Raw genomic sequence first — 19,692 nt, 5'->3', positions numbered from 1 at the left:
TATGCTCTGAGGCATAATTTGACTGCACGTTTTTCTCTGTAGGGTTAGTCTTTGATTACTATCTGCATTCTCCTATATTCCCTTTACTTTCATTTCTATAACACTAAACTTTACTGGGTAGAGAAATTGTACTGAATGCTATAAGTCTTGTTACCTCTTGCAAGGAGGTTATTTTTTGTTGGCATTGGTTTGTTTGTTTATTTGTTTGTCTGTTTGCAAAATAACTCAAAACGTTGTGAATGGATTTGAATGAAACCTAAATGAAAAGTTAATAATGACACAAGGAACAGAGAATTACATTTTGGTAGTGATCCAGGAATTTTCATGAAGTTTGAAGAATTTTTGTAATCTTTTGGCAAATAGGGTCAACAAACTTGGGAGTTCAAGCTGCGCATAGTTGAGGTTTGCATACGTGCACTAAAGCGCATGCACTGCTCAAGGTGCTGCGCAGCATGCAGGAAGCTGATGAAGTAAACACAAGGCTTTTTTATCATTGGGAAATTGGGCAATGTTCAGCATGTGTGTATGGGTGAAAATGAACTGCTTGGCGGAGGTCTGCACACTCCGCATGCTTTTCTAGTGTAGATATATATATTAGTTCCCGGCTGTCTGTCTATCTCTCTCTCCCTCTCTCTCTCTCTCTCTCTCTCTCTCTCTCTCTCTTTCTCTCTCGTACACACACCACATCGACTGAGAGAGAGAAAGGGAGGAGAAAGAGTAAGAGAGAGAAAGAGAGAATAGAAAGACAACACAAACACAAAGAGTACCGATAATCATCACATTAACCCATTGAAGATGGACTGATTTTGCTACAACACGCATTTCCCATAGACACCTTCCCGAGTATACTCGGGACCCGTCCTCAATGGGTTAAGCATGTATTTCTTTTTGACAGATTCAACTAAAACTAGAGATATGTTTCCTGTCTTTGATATGTTCTCCAGACTACATAGTAGCATCATGTGATCTGATGCTATTGCAGGAAATATAATTACCGGTATGTTTGTAGAAGTGAACATATCAATATGTTTGTAGATGTGAATATATAGGTAATATTCATATGTATATGCCATATAATACTGGTATGATATTCTAGTATACCTTGTCCGTTGTTTAACCTTTCTCCATGCATTTCTCATCTGATTATCATGCCAGTTCATTTTAAGACCATTTGGTTGTCATGGAAATGATGATGACATTGCATAAAAAGCAACCAACATTCATTCCCAGGGATATGATAGTGTGGCATCCTATAACAAGTCAATGTAAAGAAAAAAAGCTGCATGACAACTTTCCCTTTGAAAGAAAGATATTATTCAGAGGGGTGAGGTTCAGGTGCGAGGTTCTTCACTTTGTCTCCCTCTACAAATTAAATTTGTTAAGATCGCAACTGCTGATCTGTAAATTAGCAAACATGTCGGGAAAAAAAGGAACCATTGGGACTCAAACATGTCATCTACTGCTTTCCGGGCAGCGACACCACCACCAGGCTGTCCCTGGTTGCCGGCAGTGACACAATGAACATGGAACAAATACTCAAGCTCCGAAATTCTGACATTGTTATGTTAAGTAGTCCAAGGCGGACAAGGCATATTAAATGAAAGAAAGATATTTCTTTTCCTTTACTTCACTTTCTGCTTTATTTTTCTTTCATTTCACCTTCCCGGATTTCCTTCCTTTTTTCTAGTAACCATGCAATTTGTTCTTTTGGTGTTTGTTGCTCCCCTTCTCTCTTTCTGACTTTCTTTCCTGCCTCCTCCCAATGGAGGCTCATCAGATTGGCTCTGTGTGGCCTCTTCCCTCTCAATACAGACTCTTTCTCACCAACTAATTTTCTTCCTTCGCTCTCCCTTCTCATCCAGATCTCGTTTTCTCTTCCCATTTTTCCCCTCTCCTTGAGGCATCTCATATGACCTCAGAATATATTCCTTACACCTCCTTTATCATTCTTATCCTGAGTCTTATAATATCCTTTCTCGGGGGCTTTTGAATGAACTAAACAGCAAGTTACTGCATCATCACATTAATTATTTACAACTGAAGTATAATATCTAGATTGTCTCAGTGTTCAGTATCTTATATACCCTGTGGGGAAAAAAAGCAATCAGTGTTAGGCAATGTCCAGTTTTTGTCAAGAAGATTACCCAGGCTCTGTGTCTTAAGGCCATTCCAATGCCAGAGACACCATTCGGGCCCTTTTGACCTTTATGGTACATGTTCATCCATTACCACATGAGCTTTCTTCCAAAGCTGTACTGGAGCACTCTGTCTATGAATAGGGATTACCTAATCCCACTAATTCTATTAAGGTTACATTGGCATTAGCACAGCACTTGCATTCTTGTTTTGGAATGGATGTTTAAGTTATGTAACAGCCAAATGTTGGAGTTTTATTCATTGTTATTTTCTTTGTTTTGGTGGATGGATTACCTGAACTTGACTTAAAAAGCAGAGTGTGATAAGACTAAATGTGTAACGATGAAAAAATGTGTTTTTTAATCATTTTCATATTTCAATCACTTTTTTTGTATTACAAGGTCTTCCTCTCTTCAACATGTATTGTGGTTATTGAGAACACTTCACATTATAAATGGCATATATTGACATTTTCCGTCCTTATATTCTTCCTTGTTTTTGGATTTGTCTTTTCACTGCCATATACCGATCATTTGCAAAACATGCCATGATATTCTGTAATATCCTTCATATTTTTTTTATTTGTACGTGTGCATCATAGGCCTTATGTTTGGGATAACACACAAGTTTGGTACAACATGCGTAACTTGTAAAAGTTAGTGCAATGAAAATGACATTGCCACTAATTATATGTCGATAATTTTGGTAATATATTAACCAATTTAATGCCTAATGTAGTGTGATTAGTCTCCAGATTCTGATCCAGTGATTAAAGATTTTCCGGGTTAAATGGGGTCATCTCATGAGACAGACACCCACAATTCATGTGGCCCACAAGTTTAACATTGAAGAAAAGGTCCATGAGTCATACAGCCCATGACTTCAACACTAGGCAAATAAGACCCATGAGTCTGATGCTAGGCAAACAAGGCCCACGAGTTTGACACAAGGCAAACAAGGCCCAAGACTTTGACACAAAGCAAAAAAGGCCCACGAGTTTGACACTAGGTAAAAAAGGCAGACGAGACCAATATTACATAGTCTGATGGGCCTTGTCTGCCTAGTGTCAGACTCATGGGCCTTATTTGCTTAGTGTCAGACTCATGGGCTGTATGACTCGTGGGCTGAATAGCTTGTGGGCTGTATGGTTCATGGATGTCAAACTTGTGATGTGCATCTGATTAAACTGGGTATGCAGATTTTAGCTGTCTTCCTGAGATATGAAACTACCATTTGGTCGTACGGTCTTTTAAATTTCATCAAATTTCTTTTTAATGTCCATGAGGCATTAACCTTGAAATCTGCACTTTGCATTCAACTTGATATGTTTTTTGTATAGCTAAGGGATTTCCCATTTGAATTACTAGCACAGATATTTCTTTTGATGTTAAGAAGTCATTCTATCATAGAAAAATTTTGATTATGCCACTTTTAAGACAAGGGAAGTGCCTAACCAACTGAGGAGGAAAAAGAAAGTTCATTTGTAACATTGTGCTCAAGAGCTATTGTAGACTGCTTATGTGCAGTTATTATGATATGCCTTGAAATTCAGGAGTGCCAAACTAACATGACAAGATAATGATCTCTGCAGCAAGATTTTCGTCAGGATTCAATGGGTTAACCTAGCAAAGATATTGGCCCATGCAGAAGATTTCCTTGATGTAGAAACATCCTTGACTGGTGGCCCCTGTCTCCCAACAAGGCCTCTGGTACAGTAATTTTATAGGCAGGAGAGGATTGAGTCGAGAAGTGATACCAGGCTGCACGTGCCACTAATGTTCAATGCAGTTTATTTGATGAAATGATCGCCAGCTCCACAGGAAATGGGTAGTATCCTTTTCTTCTTCAATGTGCTTCTTCTTTTCCTTTTCTATATTTTTTTACTCCCCCTGTTCAGCGTAGGATTAATGGAAGCATTACCACTTTGTTCTCAAGGCATGGTGTAGAGTGAGATGTGTCCGGGCAACAGTTAACCCATTCTACAGTGAATTCTTAAATGTCTATAGACTTGATACACAGCCCACCATGTTCCCGTAAGGAACGGGTTAATCAGAATAGGCTCCTTTTAGTTTCGAATTATTCACCTGCCTGGTAAATTACATAGCAGGTGTTAGTGCCAAGTTCTGTGATGGGATAAAACATGTGCTGAGTGCATCAAACCACTTGATTTCTACATGACTTCCAGCTGTCTTGTGCATAACAAGACTGGCTGTTGTTAAGTGTTGTTGTTGCTCTTTTTGTTGTTGTTGTTGTTGTTGTTGTTGCTGCGGCAGCTGTTTCGGATAGACATGTCATGGAATAGAGGCAGACAGACCAATGGTTCTTTATTGCACAATGAACCTGACTATTGTCAAATTCATTCTGTCACATACATACATACACACACACACACACACACACACACACACCCATACACAATGCTCTACATGATCTCCAGCTTAACCTGTTGAGGACGGGCTAATATTGCTACAACACGCATTTCCCATAGACGCTTGCCCAAGTATACTCGGGACTCGTCCTCAATGGTTTAAATTAGATAACATATTCTAAACAAGTTGCCCCTTTGTATTGTTCCTCCCTTCACCCTACTAGACAACAACATGCAAAAGTTTTGTATTGTTATATTGTGTTGAAATATTTTGTTTAGTGAGACAGTAAAGCATTTAGTATACTGATATATTACAAGGTCTCAAAGAGCACCATTAGACTTTGTGCCAACAATAGCAGCCACCCAAAATAGAAACCAAAGTTTTATTCTGTTGCCAGATACTAAATATTTTATCTGGTAGTAGATGGGTAAAGCTCTTAGTATACTGATGTACTACCAGGTCTCATGAAATAAGCACCATTTGACTTTGTATCAACATGCCCGTAATGTTAGTGGATACATGCTATGGAATATTTCTCTTGTAGAGTTCTTTTGACCCCCTCCCACCCCCCCCCCCCCCCCCCCCCTAGAAAAGACAGTCAATGCACTTTTTTATATGATATGCTCCAATCTTTCCATGATTAAAATCCTCTTTCACTTTAAATGTTTCAAGTATGCATCCTCCGATTTCAAAGGATGCATTTCCCAATCTAATCATGTGATAGGCGCAATCTATCGAGATTTTATTGTTTAGCCTTTTAGAGTAAAACCAGTTCAGTTTGGTTTTATAAGACATCTTACTTACTTACTTATCTTACTGTACTTCAGGTCCGAGTCCATGGCATGCTGTGGGAAGTACCGTGAATTCACAAAAGGGCACAGTTATAAGTGTTTGTAATGTTGCCATGCTTGAAATCTACTCACATTCAACTATCTTGACCAAGATTAAGCCAGCTTGCTCTGAAGTGGGTGATTAGGCCTGCTGTATCTGAACTACAGTTTGGCAGTATACTGATAAAAACTGACAGTTTTTGAAAAACAAACTGCCAGGCAAACAATGGACATGGCTGTGTAGGGCATGAATTTAATTGAGGCTTTATGCAGTGGTTCAAAGAGCGGAAAATATCAGAAAATACATGGTAAGTAAAATTACAATATTTACGAACAGATTTATTTCTGGGTTTTTGCTCACCGAGGATCAAGTCCCAGAAATCACATTGCTGTGGTTGATGCTTAATGGATTTATTACAACTTTACTCTTTAATGTTGCTATTTTATACTATAGAGTAAATGATAATAATAATGATAATAAGAGGAAGTCTTAGAATAATGATAATAATTTCAACCCTATTGTAATGATATAGTAATTGTTTCACTTGCATAATTATTCAAAAACCTCTTACTTTTGTGATTGAGTCATGAGTATTTTAGTTGCAACTTTTAATAGAAGATTACAATTGTTCTTTGATCAATTCAGTGCTGATTTAATGAATTAAACCAGTTTCATTTAGTCTTTTTTCAATATAAGATATGCAGTAAAATTTAGAAGTACCAGTAATATATGTTGGAAAGATGGCAAACTTTCTTTAGGACTTAGTGGTTACCTCATCTGTTTAACCTGTTGAAGAGTATTGTAAAAGTGGAAATTTTCACACATTCGGCACAACCCAAAGCTAGCTGAAAACAAAAGCACACAAAAAATTGTTGCATGTCATATGTTCCAGTGGTCAATGTCCTGATTCCACAGAATTAAAAACACTCAAAATTCATCTTACCTGGCCGAGCGCGAAAAATTACTCGTGCAAAAATATCCACTTTTACAGTAGTCCCAATTGTACTCAGGTAGGTGTCTATGGGAAATGTATTTTGTAGTAAAATCAGCTTGTCCTCCATAGGTTAAAGCTCTCAGCCTTCTCCTCCAGTTTCTGACAATCAATTTGAAGCGCTCTGAAACAGGTAAAAAAAAGACAGAGAAAACAGGATTCTTAATAAAAAGAAGAAGATGAGAGCCACCTCCCTAATAAAAAATGCAGTACCTGAAAGAAATGTGATAAGCCATCTTGAATGGAATTTCCCTTACCGAGCTACATTTAGAGATCTTGGGTTCTTATGTCATGAGTGCATGATACTAAAAATGTTTATATTCATATGAGTACCTTGCCAAGCGCAATATATATCATGCTCAGAAGTATCATGGGGTTTTTTTATCTAACACAGGTGTGTAGCCATTTCACTGGCTGTGGTAATGTGTCATCAGATAGCTCCCAGTAACCATGACAACAAACTTTATTGGGTGTCTTTCTGAGGTGTCACATAAAGGGGTTTTAAAGTATACGTTTGACAGCATGACTAAAGTGTGCATGCGCTGCTTCTTTTGCTTACATCTGGCTTTCCCCCTATCTCCCAGGGCATGTGAGATAAGCGGGTTGGCTTCAGGAAGGAAACAGATTCGGGCACAGTAGCTCCAAGGTTGTTAGGCGTAATTCGCCGAGCATGATCGTCGTTAGGTGAGATGCACGTCGGTGCTAAAGAGCTTTACGAGCCATTATGCCCCGGTGATTCAATCCCACCCTGTCCCCACAGAATGCAAAAAGCCTTTTCTCAAAAGACGCCGCAAGGAGAGAGAGCAGTCTAGGCGTGAAGGAGGTTTGGTGATCTGCAAAGAAAAAAATCTTGAAAAGGATGAAGCAACACGAAAAGCAGCTTTTCAGGCCCAGTAGATTCATGCCTTTGGTTCTGTTACTTTCAGAGGGGTTTATTATATATACAATTTTTTGTGTTTGTTCTCTTTTTCTGAGAAATGTGATACATCAAAGGGGTTTGTTTTCAGTAAGGAATACAATGCAAAATTTCTTTTTTTTCCAAAGCTGTGTGCTTTTCACAGACTTTAGATGTACTTATCATCAGAACTGGAAAGCAAGTAGTCACACATTTGTACTGATTGTTGTTGCTTTAAATACCTAATTATTATTCTGTGAAAAAGTTTATGAAGTCCAATATACTCGACTTGAATTTGTTCGCTTCAAGAGTGATATGTCTCTATTCATTTCATATCTTCTTTAGATATACATTTTGAGCTCATAATGCAGAGTTCATCTCAGTTATGTGATCCATTTGATTTGAAGTTGAATTTTATATTTGATAACAGATCCAGTCCTGTAAAAGAATGCAACACATGTATTTTGAATGAATACACACAAATTTATAATCAGGGCTCTATCACATGAGCAGTGGCCTGATGGCCCAGTTCCACTTTTAAAAATCGATGTCAGGCTACCAAATTTCAAAAAAAAAAAAGAAGAAGTTATTTTTGGGATGGCCTGATTGGGCAACTAAAACTGAAATGGACATTCATGTTTCCCCTTAATTTAGGCAAATCAATTTCTTTTTAGGGTCACCAATGTTTTAAATGTAAACATATTTGTGGCCCAAATAGGCTACCAGAGAGAAATGTTATTGTGGAATTTTGTATGTAACTATACAACTTCTATAAAAGATCTTTGACAACTATGCAATGATCCCTGAATTCATTTTGAAAAACAACAGTAAGAACTAGAGATAGGTACAGTGGGAATTTATAGCAAGCACTCAATCTGCCGGTATTCTTTCCTTATTCTTTTCTCAATGGAATTATTGAAACACAATCTTTCCAAAAAAAAAATATGTGTTTCTTTCTGAGAGAGTTAAAAAAAAAATCAAATACAAGCAAAATAGTTGAAGCAATGCATTTGAAGTGATCATATAGTGGAAGGAGAGGTTGAGAAAGATAAAACTAACACAATAAATGTAGATTAGACAATAATAAGGGAAGACAGATAAATATATAGGTAGATTGATGTGTGCTTAGAAATGGGGCTCTTCATTTGTAAAGTTATAGTTAAAGTAAAGTGATGGGTTGATGTATAGATTCTGAAGAATATTTGGGGATGACCCATGTGGAGTGGTATTAGGTGAGACAGCCTATACCACAGACAGAAATAGATGCAGATCTATCATTGCAGAAGGAAAAAAACTACAACAAGAATAGAGAAGGCTTCCCAATTTGAGGGAAAGTGAGAGAGAAATAGGAAAGTGAGAGATGGGCAGAAATATACGCTTCAAAATGTATATATTGACAGTTGTATTATGTTTGTGTGTATATGAGAGATAGACAGACAGGAAGACATGGATATTCTGACAAAGAGAGGTATAGGAATGTTTGTATCTGTCTCTTTTATCGTTCGGCTTCTTGGATACATTTTTCTGCTCCATTATCATCTTCTTCTTTTTTTTTCCTCTTTACTTTATATAATTTTCCTCCCTCTGTCAATTGTATTCTAATTTCATTTTCATTTTCATGTCAAAACACATGCATCGAGACATGATTTGATTGCAGTTTCAATTGTCTACAGCAGAGAGATAGATGTTTTAACATAGCTTGTAATCTTTGCAACGCCAAATCACAGATGGCTTTTAAGCTTGAAGTCCTCTCATCTTTCCTCTCTTTCTCTCTCTCTCTCTCTTTCTCTTTCTCTCCCTCTTTCTATCTCTTCTCTCTCTCTCTGTCTATCTCTCTCATTCTGTCTCTCTCTCTTATTTCCATGTCTCTGTCTTTCTCTGCATGTATGGAATCCTCTTTCAGCTACTGTGAAGATGGAAATTTTTTGTAAGAGTAAGTCTTCGTGCTCGGCTGGATAAGATGAATTTTGCATGTTTTTAATTCTGCGCCATCAAAACATTGGAGAGTGTTACAAATGGCAAGCGAATAAGATTTGAGAGCATTAATTTTCATTTTTTCTATTCTTATTTTTGTATGGTTGTACAAACTGTTGCAAAATTTCTGTACCACAAAAATTTCCACACCGAAAAAAAAAAAATTCTACTGTTACGGTACTCTCTAACTTCTCTTTCTCAATCACTTATGAAATATTTCATTTAATTCCTTTACTCGTTGAACCACTATTCTGCTTGTCCTGTTCTTTTTAACCCATTGAGGATGGTTTGATTTTGCTACAACATGCATTTCCCATAGACACCTGCCCAAGTATTCTCGGGTCTCGTCCTCAACGGTTTGAGACCATGTGTGTCTACTCCCTCCCCTTTACAGGCATCATATTCCAAAAAAGTGGGGATTACCTTCATCAGCCACCCATGATATTATCAGATGAGAACCAGAAGGGCACTATTGTATTCTAAATTTTCAGCATAAATAAAAACAGAACAATCAATTTTTCTTCAAATAAAAAAGTTTATTTGATCAAAATGGGTAGATTAATAAGCATTGTTCCAGATATGGGGTAAAATAGTGCCCTGGTGGTTTTTATTTTCAACATTTTACTTGAAATAAAAAATAATTCAAAACTGACACGATAATGTAGAGGAACTATACCAATATCTCCATACCCACAAAACTGTGATAAAGCCCTTTTGGGTTACAGCTGATGATAATTATATAAAGATGTTAACTTCTCTTCTGTCTCCTATAGTGTCACTAGCTGGAAAAAAAAGGAAGAAGATTGGAAAAAAAAAAACTTTCATCAGCTCTCATGCCCATGTGATGTGGCCCATACTTAATCTACTTATCTCTCTGGAAATATATTTCCTTGACAAAAGAAAAAATAACCACACAACTTTGCAAATCTCTTGAGGCTACATTTTCCAGTTACTGCATCAGCTTCAAGCACATTCATTTTTTTTGCCTGATCATCAGTGATGTAAAAACAGACATGCCAGTATATTTTGAAGATTGGACATGGTTCAAGGTGTGCCTGTGCTGAGAATAATTGAAACATTAACTCTGGCAATAACCATGCAGTGAGCCATGACTGAGTAGCTACAGAAAGATTTTGGGGATGAAAAAAAAGTAACCAGCAAGCTGGAGGACAAAGATGCATTTTTGAAGTAGTTATAGAAGAAGGTGACTCATTAAGATCAATTCTCCTAGAAATATTCTCTCAATTTCCATGTGTCATACATATAGGGTGAATAAACCGTAATCCACCTGTGTAAGAGTTTTGGTGTATGGCACTGATTGCCCAATTAACCTATTGAGGATGGACTGATTTTGCTATAACACACATTTCCCATAGACACCTGCCCGAGTATACTCGGGACCGCCCGTCCTCAACGGGTTAAGTTATGATACCAAACAGATCCCTAATTCCAGATTCCAATGATTAAACCATTCCATGCCAATGGGTCAAATGTGTACAAATTTCACACACATACCTATGACAAGAAATAAATATGACATCAGTGGGTTCATGAAGGAGTATGCCACACATGATCTTTCACACCCAGAGAACAGAGGGTTAATAGAATTTTGCTGGTGGAGGCAATACCAGCACTGATGGTATAATTTGTGTCACACCCATCTGATCAGCCACACCCATTTGGCATAGAGGATTGAGAAATGGCTCTGTGTTTATATGTATGTAGTATGTTACACGTATGTGTTGGCAACTTTTCTTGTTCCTAGTGTCCTCATGAATTGAGCTCAAAATTGACAGTTATCTGTAATGAGGATACTCATGCTACTTTCGTAGGAAATTTAGCATGTATTGCAAAGGATTGGCCACCAACTTGGGTCAGTTACATACGTTGTTCATACAGTTGTAACCATCATGGAACTTGGTTGAACCGTATAAATTCTATATGTTCATTTCAGGATCCCATTGGTGATAGGTAAATATATTTTGCTCTATATATGAACATTTTGACTGTAAAAGAAATCTATGTGTTCATTGTTTTATTTTCAATTTCAATTTTATTTCATATTTCTTGATGGGAAAGACATAAAATGTAACAAAATATAATAATACAGAATGTCCAGCTTGGATATATGAAAAAAAAAAATGAACATAGTACATAGCGGTCGATGTGTCATTTTCAATCAAAGTAAAAAGAATATGAGTCACTGGTTATGAATCTTTTTTTAATGGAATAAATAGACCATTGAAATTGAAATTGAAAAACTGTTAGAGATATTTGAATTTTGTATATGTTTTTTTTCCAATATGAGTGTATCAAATGGAGAAAGTGATACAATTGAGTCTTGCAGCATGGGTGCATGAACTCTCACACATAGCGACAGAGGGGAAACTCTGTATAGACTGGTAAGAGGTGCAAGCACACAGTGATGGATGCTATTAGCTGGAAAAACCTGAATATTGATGCATATCTGTCAATCCAGACCAGTAGATAGTGATCACTCAATCCGCTCCAGGGCAAGAGCTCTGAATTGTATACATACAGGATATCAGTCCTATCCAGTACATTCCAACATTCTTTTTTGCTTACCCTGGTAAAAGCAGATCTGCTGTATATTTTTTTCAACTCTATTCTGTTTATATAATGACTTGAAATCAGTCTGCAAACTGCCTATTTTCTTTATTCATAGAAATCAAAGTTATCATATTGAACTTACTCATCTCTTATTTACTTCAATTCAAGGATGAAACAGGCATATGAGAATGATTGCGGTGCTTTTGCTGCACCGAATTGCAATTGACCAAAAAAAATGAAAGACAGCCTTTAAACAAGAATAATGTGCTCGCAGACTAAACATCCGCTATCATGAACTTAAGTGGCCATCATTTTCTTCCTTTCTGGCACTGCGAGCAAACTCTTCTTGATTGATTGCATTGACAGGTGTATGAGTGACTGGATGGGACATCATACTTCAAAGTCTGTTGCCTTGTGTTCAGAGGCAGGTGCAACTCTTAAAGGGGGGTGGATGCCATTGCCGTCCATCTTGACTTTCACCGGAAATTTGCCATTAGATGATGCCCAGGCATTCAATCAGTTATGCAATGTTGTATTTTTTTCACTGGTTTATTCACTTTCACTTTCTTGCACTTGAATGAATGTTCGCATGGCAGAAATTTCCTCTGTTAGCCACAACTCTGTGCACATATGTGCTCATGAGGTAAGAACATATTTAACTTTGGAATTTGCTTTTTTATGTATATGGATCTGATTCCTTCTTGTATGTAATCCATAAGGGTCCTAGTTATATTTGTTTGCCTTTTGATAAGTATTTTTTCTGAGTCAGCTGTTGATTTAGATTAATCTGTAGTCTCCAAATGAATTTGACTCTGGAGAACTTAACCCGTTGAGAACGGTTTGATTTTGCTACAACATGCATTTTCCATAGAGGCTTGCCGGAGTATGCTCTGGACTCGTCCTCAACGGGTTAAACCTAGCACTAGCTGAAAGCTCATGGTTAGACCAGCCCATGAGATTTTTTGCTTTTAAGAGTAGGACTTTCAGAAGGATGCACTTGATTTCTCAAAACTCTCTGGAGTTGGATTTCACAAGGGCAGCTGATAGCATCTGGTGTTTCTCATCACAGTCTCCAAAGCACATGTGTTTTTCAGTTGCCTGTCAGATTTTCTGTCATCTGGTGGCATGTCATGGCACTGACATGAGTATGTGGTTTGACGCTCATATCTCATTTTGGCCTATGTTTACAGAATTACAGTAATACTGTTTAGTTACATTACTATTGGTGGTAGTAGTAGTAGTGGTAGTAGTAGTAGTAGTAGCAGTAGTAGTAGTAGTAGTAGTAGTAGTAGTAGTAGTAGTAGTAGCAGTAGTAGTAGTAGTAGTAGTGGAAATAGTAGTAGTAGTAGTAGTAGTAGTAGCAGTAGTAGTAGTAGTAGTAGTAGTTGTTGTAGTTGTAGGAGGAGGAGGAGTTATACTTGTATTACTATTATAATCATTACTCTTACCATTTTTGGTTAATACTATCATAGGTTCAATGTTTATGATTGCTTCCTTTTTGACGTCAGGTTGACTCAACATTCGGTCCATTGAGATCTTGTTCATTGATTGTGATAATCTCATTTACCCTGACAATATCTGTAAAGACAAGTTGGTTTCAGTCATGGAAGATATGATGACAGTCACATGCTTGCAGAAAGTATTCAAATAATAAGAATGATAATATCAATGATTTCATCAAAATAAAAATGAAGGTGTGTGTGTGTGTGTGTGTGTGTGTGTGTGTGTGTGTGTGTGTGTGTGGTGTGTGTATGTGTGAATTCATGAATTTTCTGTGATCAAGCAATATCAGTGAGTGGATCGTAATGATTATTACTATTTGCGTGTTTGCCATTATTTCTCTGTGGATATGATTTCCGTTTCATTCAACAAACTTCAAATATATAGTTCTATAAAATAAAAGTATGTGTTTTAATGTTCATGGTGTGAATGTGCATATGTGTCTGAGGAAGGGAGGGAACATGGGGTGATAGAGAGAATGTGGGATGGGTAAGAAACAGTGCAGAGACTCCAACTCTCCCGTTTTCGACGGGAGATCTCCCACCGAAAACCCATTTTTGCAAAATCTCCTGTTCTCCCGTTTGAGATTTAATTTCTCCCGCCCTGGCTCAATGTTTCCCGTTGGAAAGGATTTCTTACTTAATTGCTATTGTATGTTGCAAAAATAAGCCTTAGATAGCACCAGAGAGCATCTATAACCCTAGGAACTTCGCGCTTCGCACACATAAACTTGGAGTCTCCCGTTTGCTAGGGGTTTCAGGCGGGAGAATCTCCAGATCAGAAGGTGCTTGGGGTTGGAGTCTCTGACAATGAGGGGAATGAAGGAATGAGAGAGAAGGATGGGGATGTAAGTCATGTAATTTTACTTAACTAGCACCTGCCTTGCATGAGTCTGCATTGTGCCTGAGTCAGAAATGTTCGCCCTTGCGATGAGAATCATCAACATTTTACGGCAATGTGAGTCGCGTTATTCTGACCAAAATGACACGGAGGCTGGTTCGTGACCATCATCTATTGGTGTAATTTGTCCAATATGCAAAGGCCAGCGGACCGTGGAAGCGATGCAGTCATCCAGAATAGTAAATTACCCACCAACACACCTCACTCATACTTTGAGGGAGGGGTGTGCCATATTATCAATAGTGACTGACATGGTGGGGGGAGGGACATACAGAATGTTCAGTCAAAAGGGTTTGAATGTTTTATCCATTGACTGCTCTATTGAATATAATTTTTTCTATGATTTTGCATGATTTCTGCATTCTGACCTCCTTTTTTTTTCTTATACTACAATTTTCCTTACTGTAGAACATAACAAAATGTATGCATAGAAGAATACCATGGTTTGGCAGTATAGTAGGCTATGGTTTCAAATCCCATAGTAGTCCCTTCATTATACATCTGTGCTTCTCAACCAGTGGGCCAGGAAGCTCTAGCGATGTCAGCCAAAAATAAAATGAAATGGCATTACTATCTGATCTAACTGGGCTTCAAAAAGTTTGTAGGAGACAAAGTTGGTCTCAGGTTTAAAAAAGGTTGAGAAGCATTGATAGAGATGTCCTGTTCTCTTGCATACTGTTAAGTTTCATGCCATATCTCTACCCCTTACCCCCTCCTTATGGCTGGCGCTCTGTGATTCAGTGGTTCCTGTATTATATGTTTGTCCGCAATCAATATGCAACGCAAATACTTTTTTTTAAATATGTGTTTTGATATCTCTCTCTCTCTCTCTCTCTCTCTCTCTCTCTCTCTATATATATATATATATATATACACACATATACACATATATTCACTTCTATATTTTTTCTATTTATTTCAAACCAAACCAACTTTCATATCCAAAATTACATTCTTATACAATTACAAAAACAAGCAAGCCTTCAACAACTTTTGAAAATGTTGGTGCATTTAATGTGATATATATATATTTGTCATCTCTTACACCACTGTGAAGAAAAAGCAAAAATACTCTAACAAGTTTCAAGATATGACTTCTGAACACATTTGCTTTTTTTTTACTTCTTTTACAATGCAGAGACTTATGATGCAACGGAGATTGTAAGGAAGCATCGGTTTTTGCTCCAGTAATCCAAGTCACCCAAATATGGAAAAGGAGAGTGAGACCCACCTCTCCGTCAGCAGGGCGTCGACCGTTGACTCCACTACCTCCACCAACACCAGCTCCACCCTCAACTCCTCCTTCGAGGATGCCGTCTTTGACACGACCGACGATGGGTACGCAGAGGTCAGGGGTCACAGGTCACCCCAGGTGCAGGGTTCGCCGGCGAGGTTCAGGTCGTCGTCGTACCAGGGGGTCGTGTCGAGGGCGACCGCGGTGGAGCTGAAGGAGACGCGGATTGTGATCAGTCGTGATGAGGGTTGCGAGGTCGAAGGTGAGGGAGAGGGGGAGAATGACGAGGAGTCAAAGAAGAGGTCGGAGTCACTGCACAAACTACATCAGCAGCATGCTCTGGACTCATGGGACCAAGAAGGTACCACTCACTTTCTATTTAAGTCATTTGTCCATATCAAGAATTGAGTGGGTTAGTTTCCCTCGTAAATGTTGTTCTCAGACACTCGTACGTGGCATAGTTTGTACCAGCTGTCTGTTATTATGTGTGGACAGAGAATTGTGTCAACACAAATTTGAATCCTAAAGTTCATTTTATGAGAGTTTTGATCAAAGGTGGAATCATCTGAGGAAGTACTAGGAGATTGATGCAATCTGCCAATCACAGGAAAGCATATAAATTTTGTATTCCAGTCAGGTAAAAGTCTTTGAGAATTAGACCTTAAAGCATATATCAAAGTGGTATTTTACCTATATATGACATTTACAAGGAGCATAAAATCACAAAGTGGCTAAAAACAGTATATGGGGGGGGGGGGGAAAGACAGAGATATAGAGAGATATTGGTAGATAGGTAGATAGATGTTAGATAGATGGATAGATAGAGGAATATAGACTAATATGTTTACCTTTATCAGGGCCACCTTCTCAAACTCTCATTGCTATAGCATAAAAGTGCCATTGATTCTGATGTGGTTGGAATGAGAAAGACTTCAAGTATACTTTGAGAACCAGAGACCCATTTCTGACTTCGTCTTTTTTCCACCAGTGGGGTGTAGAGACAAGTAACAAATCTGACACACCCTAATTTTATCTGCCGTATATGCATGTGATCCGTTTTATGTATATTTCATTGGATTGTTTGTGGCAAGCTGTCACAAGTCCCCTCCGTGGGTAACTTATACCCCAGGAATGAAAGTGATTTAAGGGTTTTCCTGTGTACTTGTCCTTAATAAGCACAAGGGTATCAAGCTAAGTTGCCAGATAGGGATATATTTCATGGGAGGTAGGTCATAAGTTCAACTATCACATGTTTTGTATGAATCCACTTTGTGTATTTTTTTCATTATGAGAAATATACATGATGGTGAACGGTCGGCGAATGACAATTGATTTGTCTTGGTGGAATGGGATGTTGATCTTGCTGGAAATTACTTCCACTTTTCTTCCACTCGTTTGAGCAATTCAGTTTTGCATGAGGCCGTTAACGGTGAAGGTAAATAAAGGAGGATCCTCAAGCATGATAGATTGTCGAAAGAATTGCTTGCGAAGTGGTGACTAAGCTTTGAGAAGAAATCTGTATCATGACAACCACATGCAAAGATCAAGGCAGCAGAAAACGTGATTCCGCCGCATTTGAAAATTGAATTACTGTGTTTCTGTATGTGCAGCTCCCCTAAATTGAATTCACTGAGCTGTAATGATTTAAAGCCACCATACGAATGTGAGCAGCTGAATCCTGTCCCATGTCAGTGTACAGCCTCATTTCCTGCGCACATTTTAGGGATGAAGTATAGACGGCAGGGAGATATCTTTCCTGTTATCACGCATGTCACTGCAAGATTGGCTTTGACTGAAAATTTCCGAGTGAGTTTGACTGAGTCGGTGCCTGTGTGTCTGTCTTATGTAGTTCCAGGGGGGCACTTGCTCTTCTGATTTGACTCATTTATTCAAATACATGTTGCAGTGCTTTCCTTGAAACTTACACCCAAGTGAATTCAGTATGGAATGAGTTTCATAGCAGATGCAACCAAAGTAACTAAGCATCAGAGTTTTAGTTTCTAAGAGAAACTGCTAATGGCATGAATAACAGATTAATTTTTGCCATTCAGTAGTTAAAGAGCTGAGTACTATATTCCAGTGGAGTCAGTCTCAGACTTGTAATCAATATAGGTTGTCTCTTCAGACAATTACCACAACATATGCACAGCCATTCACATATTTACAGTTTCTCATTTTTTAATTCTGTGCTTCATACAGTCACATTTTATGGACACAAGCATATGACATACTTGTAAGAATCAGGCAGTAACAATGTTGTTTTGTTGATTTTGATAATCTGACTGAATCTCTCTGCCAAAATTGTACTGCTATCCCTGATTGGGGAAACACAAAGAATTTGATTGCTAAATGGGCTGTCTCTAGTCTTGTTTATTTAAATATTTGGAGTCAAAACTGCTAAGAAACTAAGAAGATAACAAGAAGATAGGGGATATTAGTAATCATAACTTCAAGCACATTCCTTGTTATGTTACAAGTGAGGTTATTGGTATTATTAGAAAGGCTTTATTTTGCTCTATCTGATGATGGACTTAAAATGTTGATGATGGACATAAGATATTTAAGATGACAGATGGTGCTTTGTCCATTTTCTGATCAAACTCTTCATTGTTACACAGGGCTTTTACACAACTGCTAAACTGTCATCTTGTCACCAAATTAAAATAAAGAGAGATAAGTCCTCGATACCGGTCCAGTAAATTTTCAATGACAGCATCAAGTTTGCATAATCCTGTTTATGTACTCGAAAGATGATTAAGCCATTCAGGTGCCATGCCTCGGCAGTATGCACACACGGGGCTCCGTCATGCTCATCGCGAGCTGCAATTGATGTAATTAGCTTGAATGGCTGTGGTGCTTTATCTGAGCAACACTAGCAACCGCCGACGGTTGAAACCGTTGATTGGTGTCGGAAGTCATCCATCGAGGGGGAGCTGACGGAAATGACCTCGAATGGCTGTCATCAACGATGAACATTCCATTAATTGGGCAATCTGAAAGCAGACACCGTTAACTTAATTACTTGGCTTTGTACATTGGTGCACATTGTTTTCATCAGGCCATCCAGCCCTTTCTCACCATATCCATTGTTTAAAGGGATTTGTTTGTTGAATGAATTCGATAATGTCGCCTACCTCTTAATGCGTGTACTGTGTCCTTGTCAGGTAATAAGCATGCATACAAAATAGAGATAGCTAGCCATAGGTGGATAATGTATTGATTAGCAGCTTAAAGATCTAACAGCTCATGACCTCACAAACTGCAAGCTGTTGTGACAGCACATTGTAGTCCACTTAAAGCACAAATAATTTCCATTTTCAGCTATTCCCCTAACTTTTTTGACCATTTAGCCTATAGAAGAAGTAGAGATATGGTATTTTCCTCATGAACAAATATCCAAAATGCACACTGATATCTCACTCAAGGTTGCCGTCTATTACATTTAAGCCATGTTACTATTAGCATGTGTAGGTTTCGTCAGGAGCGTTGAGGCATGCAAACAGCATATTGGGGCCTGGCATGAAGTTTGCAAAACGTTTATTACAATAAAGGCTCTGACCTTGTAATGTTGCTAATCCAATTTTAGCTAGAGTGGTATAATATTATAGATAGTTACATTGGATGAGGGCACCAAATGTTACCATGGCACCAGAATGCATCATTTATCAGCTATTCCATAATGGGGAACTGAGAGGTGCCAATATAGGAATAGCTTCATCCATAGGCCTACATCTGTGTACCAACTTTGAGGCTCTTGACTCCAAGATACATGGCACAAAACATTCAGTTAGGTGAGGGTACCCTTTCCTCATCCAATGAAGTTGATGATGATGATGATGATGATGATGATGATGATGACAATGTTGATAATAGTAAAGAGACAAACACTGCTTCTATTAATTATGATAATTATATCAGCAATGAAAATGATAATCTTATAACAACGATGATGATAATAAAAACAAACACATATCAAGATACAACTCTATTAAAGTCATTTATGTCCTGTAAGATATTATGGGAAGTGTACTTACATTTTTGTACTGATGGCAGTTCTTTTAATTTGAAAGTTTCAAATTTTGAAAGTTTAACTCAAGCCTGAACAAATATATATAGCTTTGAAAAGAAATTTATATACAAAAATACATGCCATGTTATTGTGGATCTCTAAATTCTTCCACATGAAAAGAAAGTCTTTCATATGGAGCTGCAAAGGAATTTATTGCCAGAAACTCATGGATGAATATGTCTGTGCAAGGGCGGTGAGTTGGCTCAGTCGGTAGCGTGTCTG

The 19,692-nt window shown here is 38.0% G+C and overlaps 1 protein-coding gene across 1 annotated transcript in view; it reads left to right on the top strand.

The window, feature by feature from the left end:
• Positions 1 to 15,374: 15,374 nt before the first annotated feature.
• LOC139733173 (uncharacterized) overlaps positions 15,375 to 19,692 on the top strand; it is a 63,064-nt gene continuing 58,746 nt past the window's right edge. The window contains exons 1-2 of the mRNA XM_071644015.1: positions 15,375 to 15,565; positions 15,596 to 15,762. Of these exons, the coding sequence (XP_071500116.1) occupies positions 15,375 to 15,565; positions 15,596 to 15,762 (358 nt within the window). The remainder of the gene's footprint in view (positions 15,566 to 15,595; positions 15,763 to 19,692) is intronic.

Source organism: Diadema antillarum, unplaced genomic scaffold (genome assembly GCF_040938485.1).
Source record: "Diadema antillarum isolate AM-2024a unplaced genomic scaffold, OU_Dant_1.0 seq00000462_RagTag, whole genome shotgun sequence".
Taxonomy (NCBI): Eukaryota; Metazoa; Echinodermata; class Echinoidea; order Diadematoida; family Diadematidae; genus Diadema; species Diadema antillarum.
This window is presented reverse-complemented; position numbering and strand designations above follow the sequence as displayed.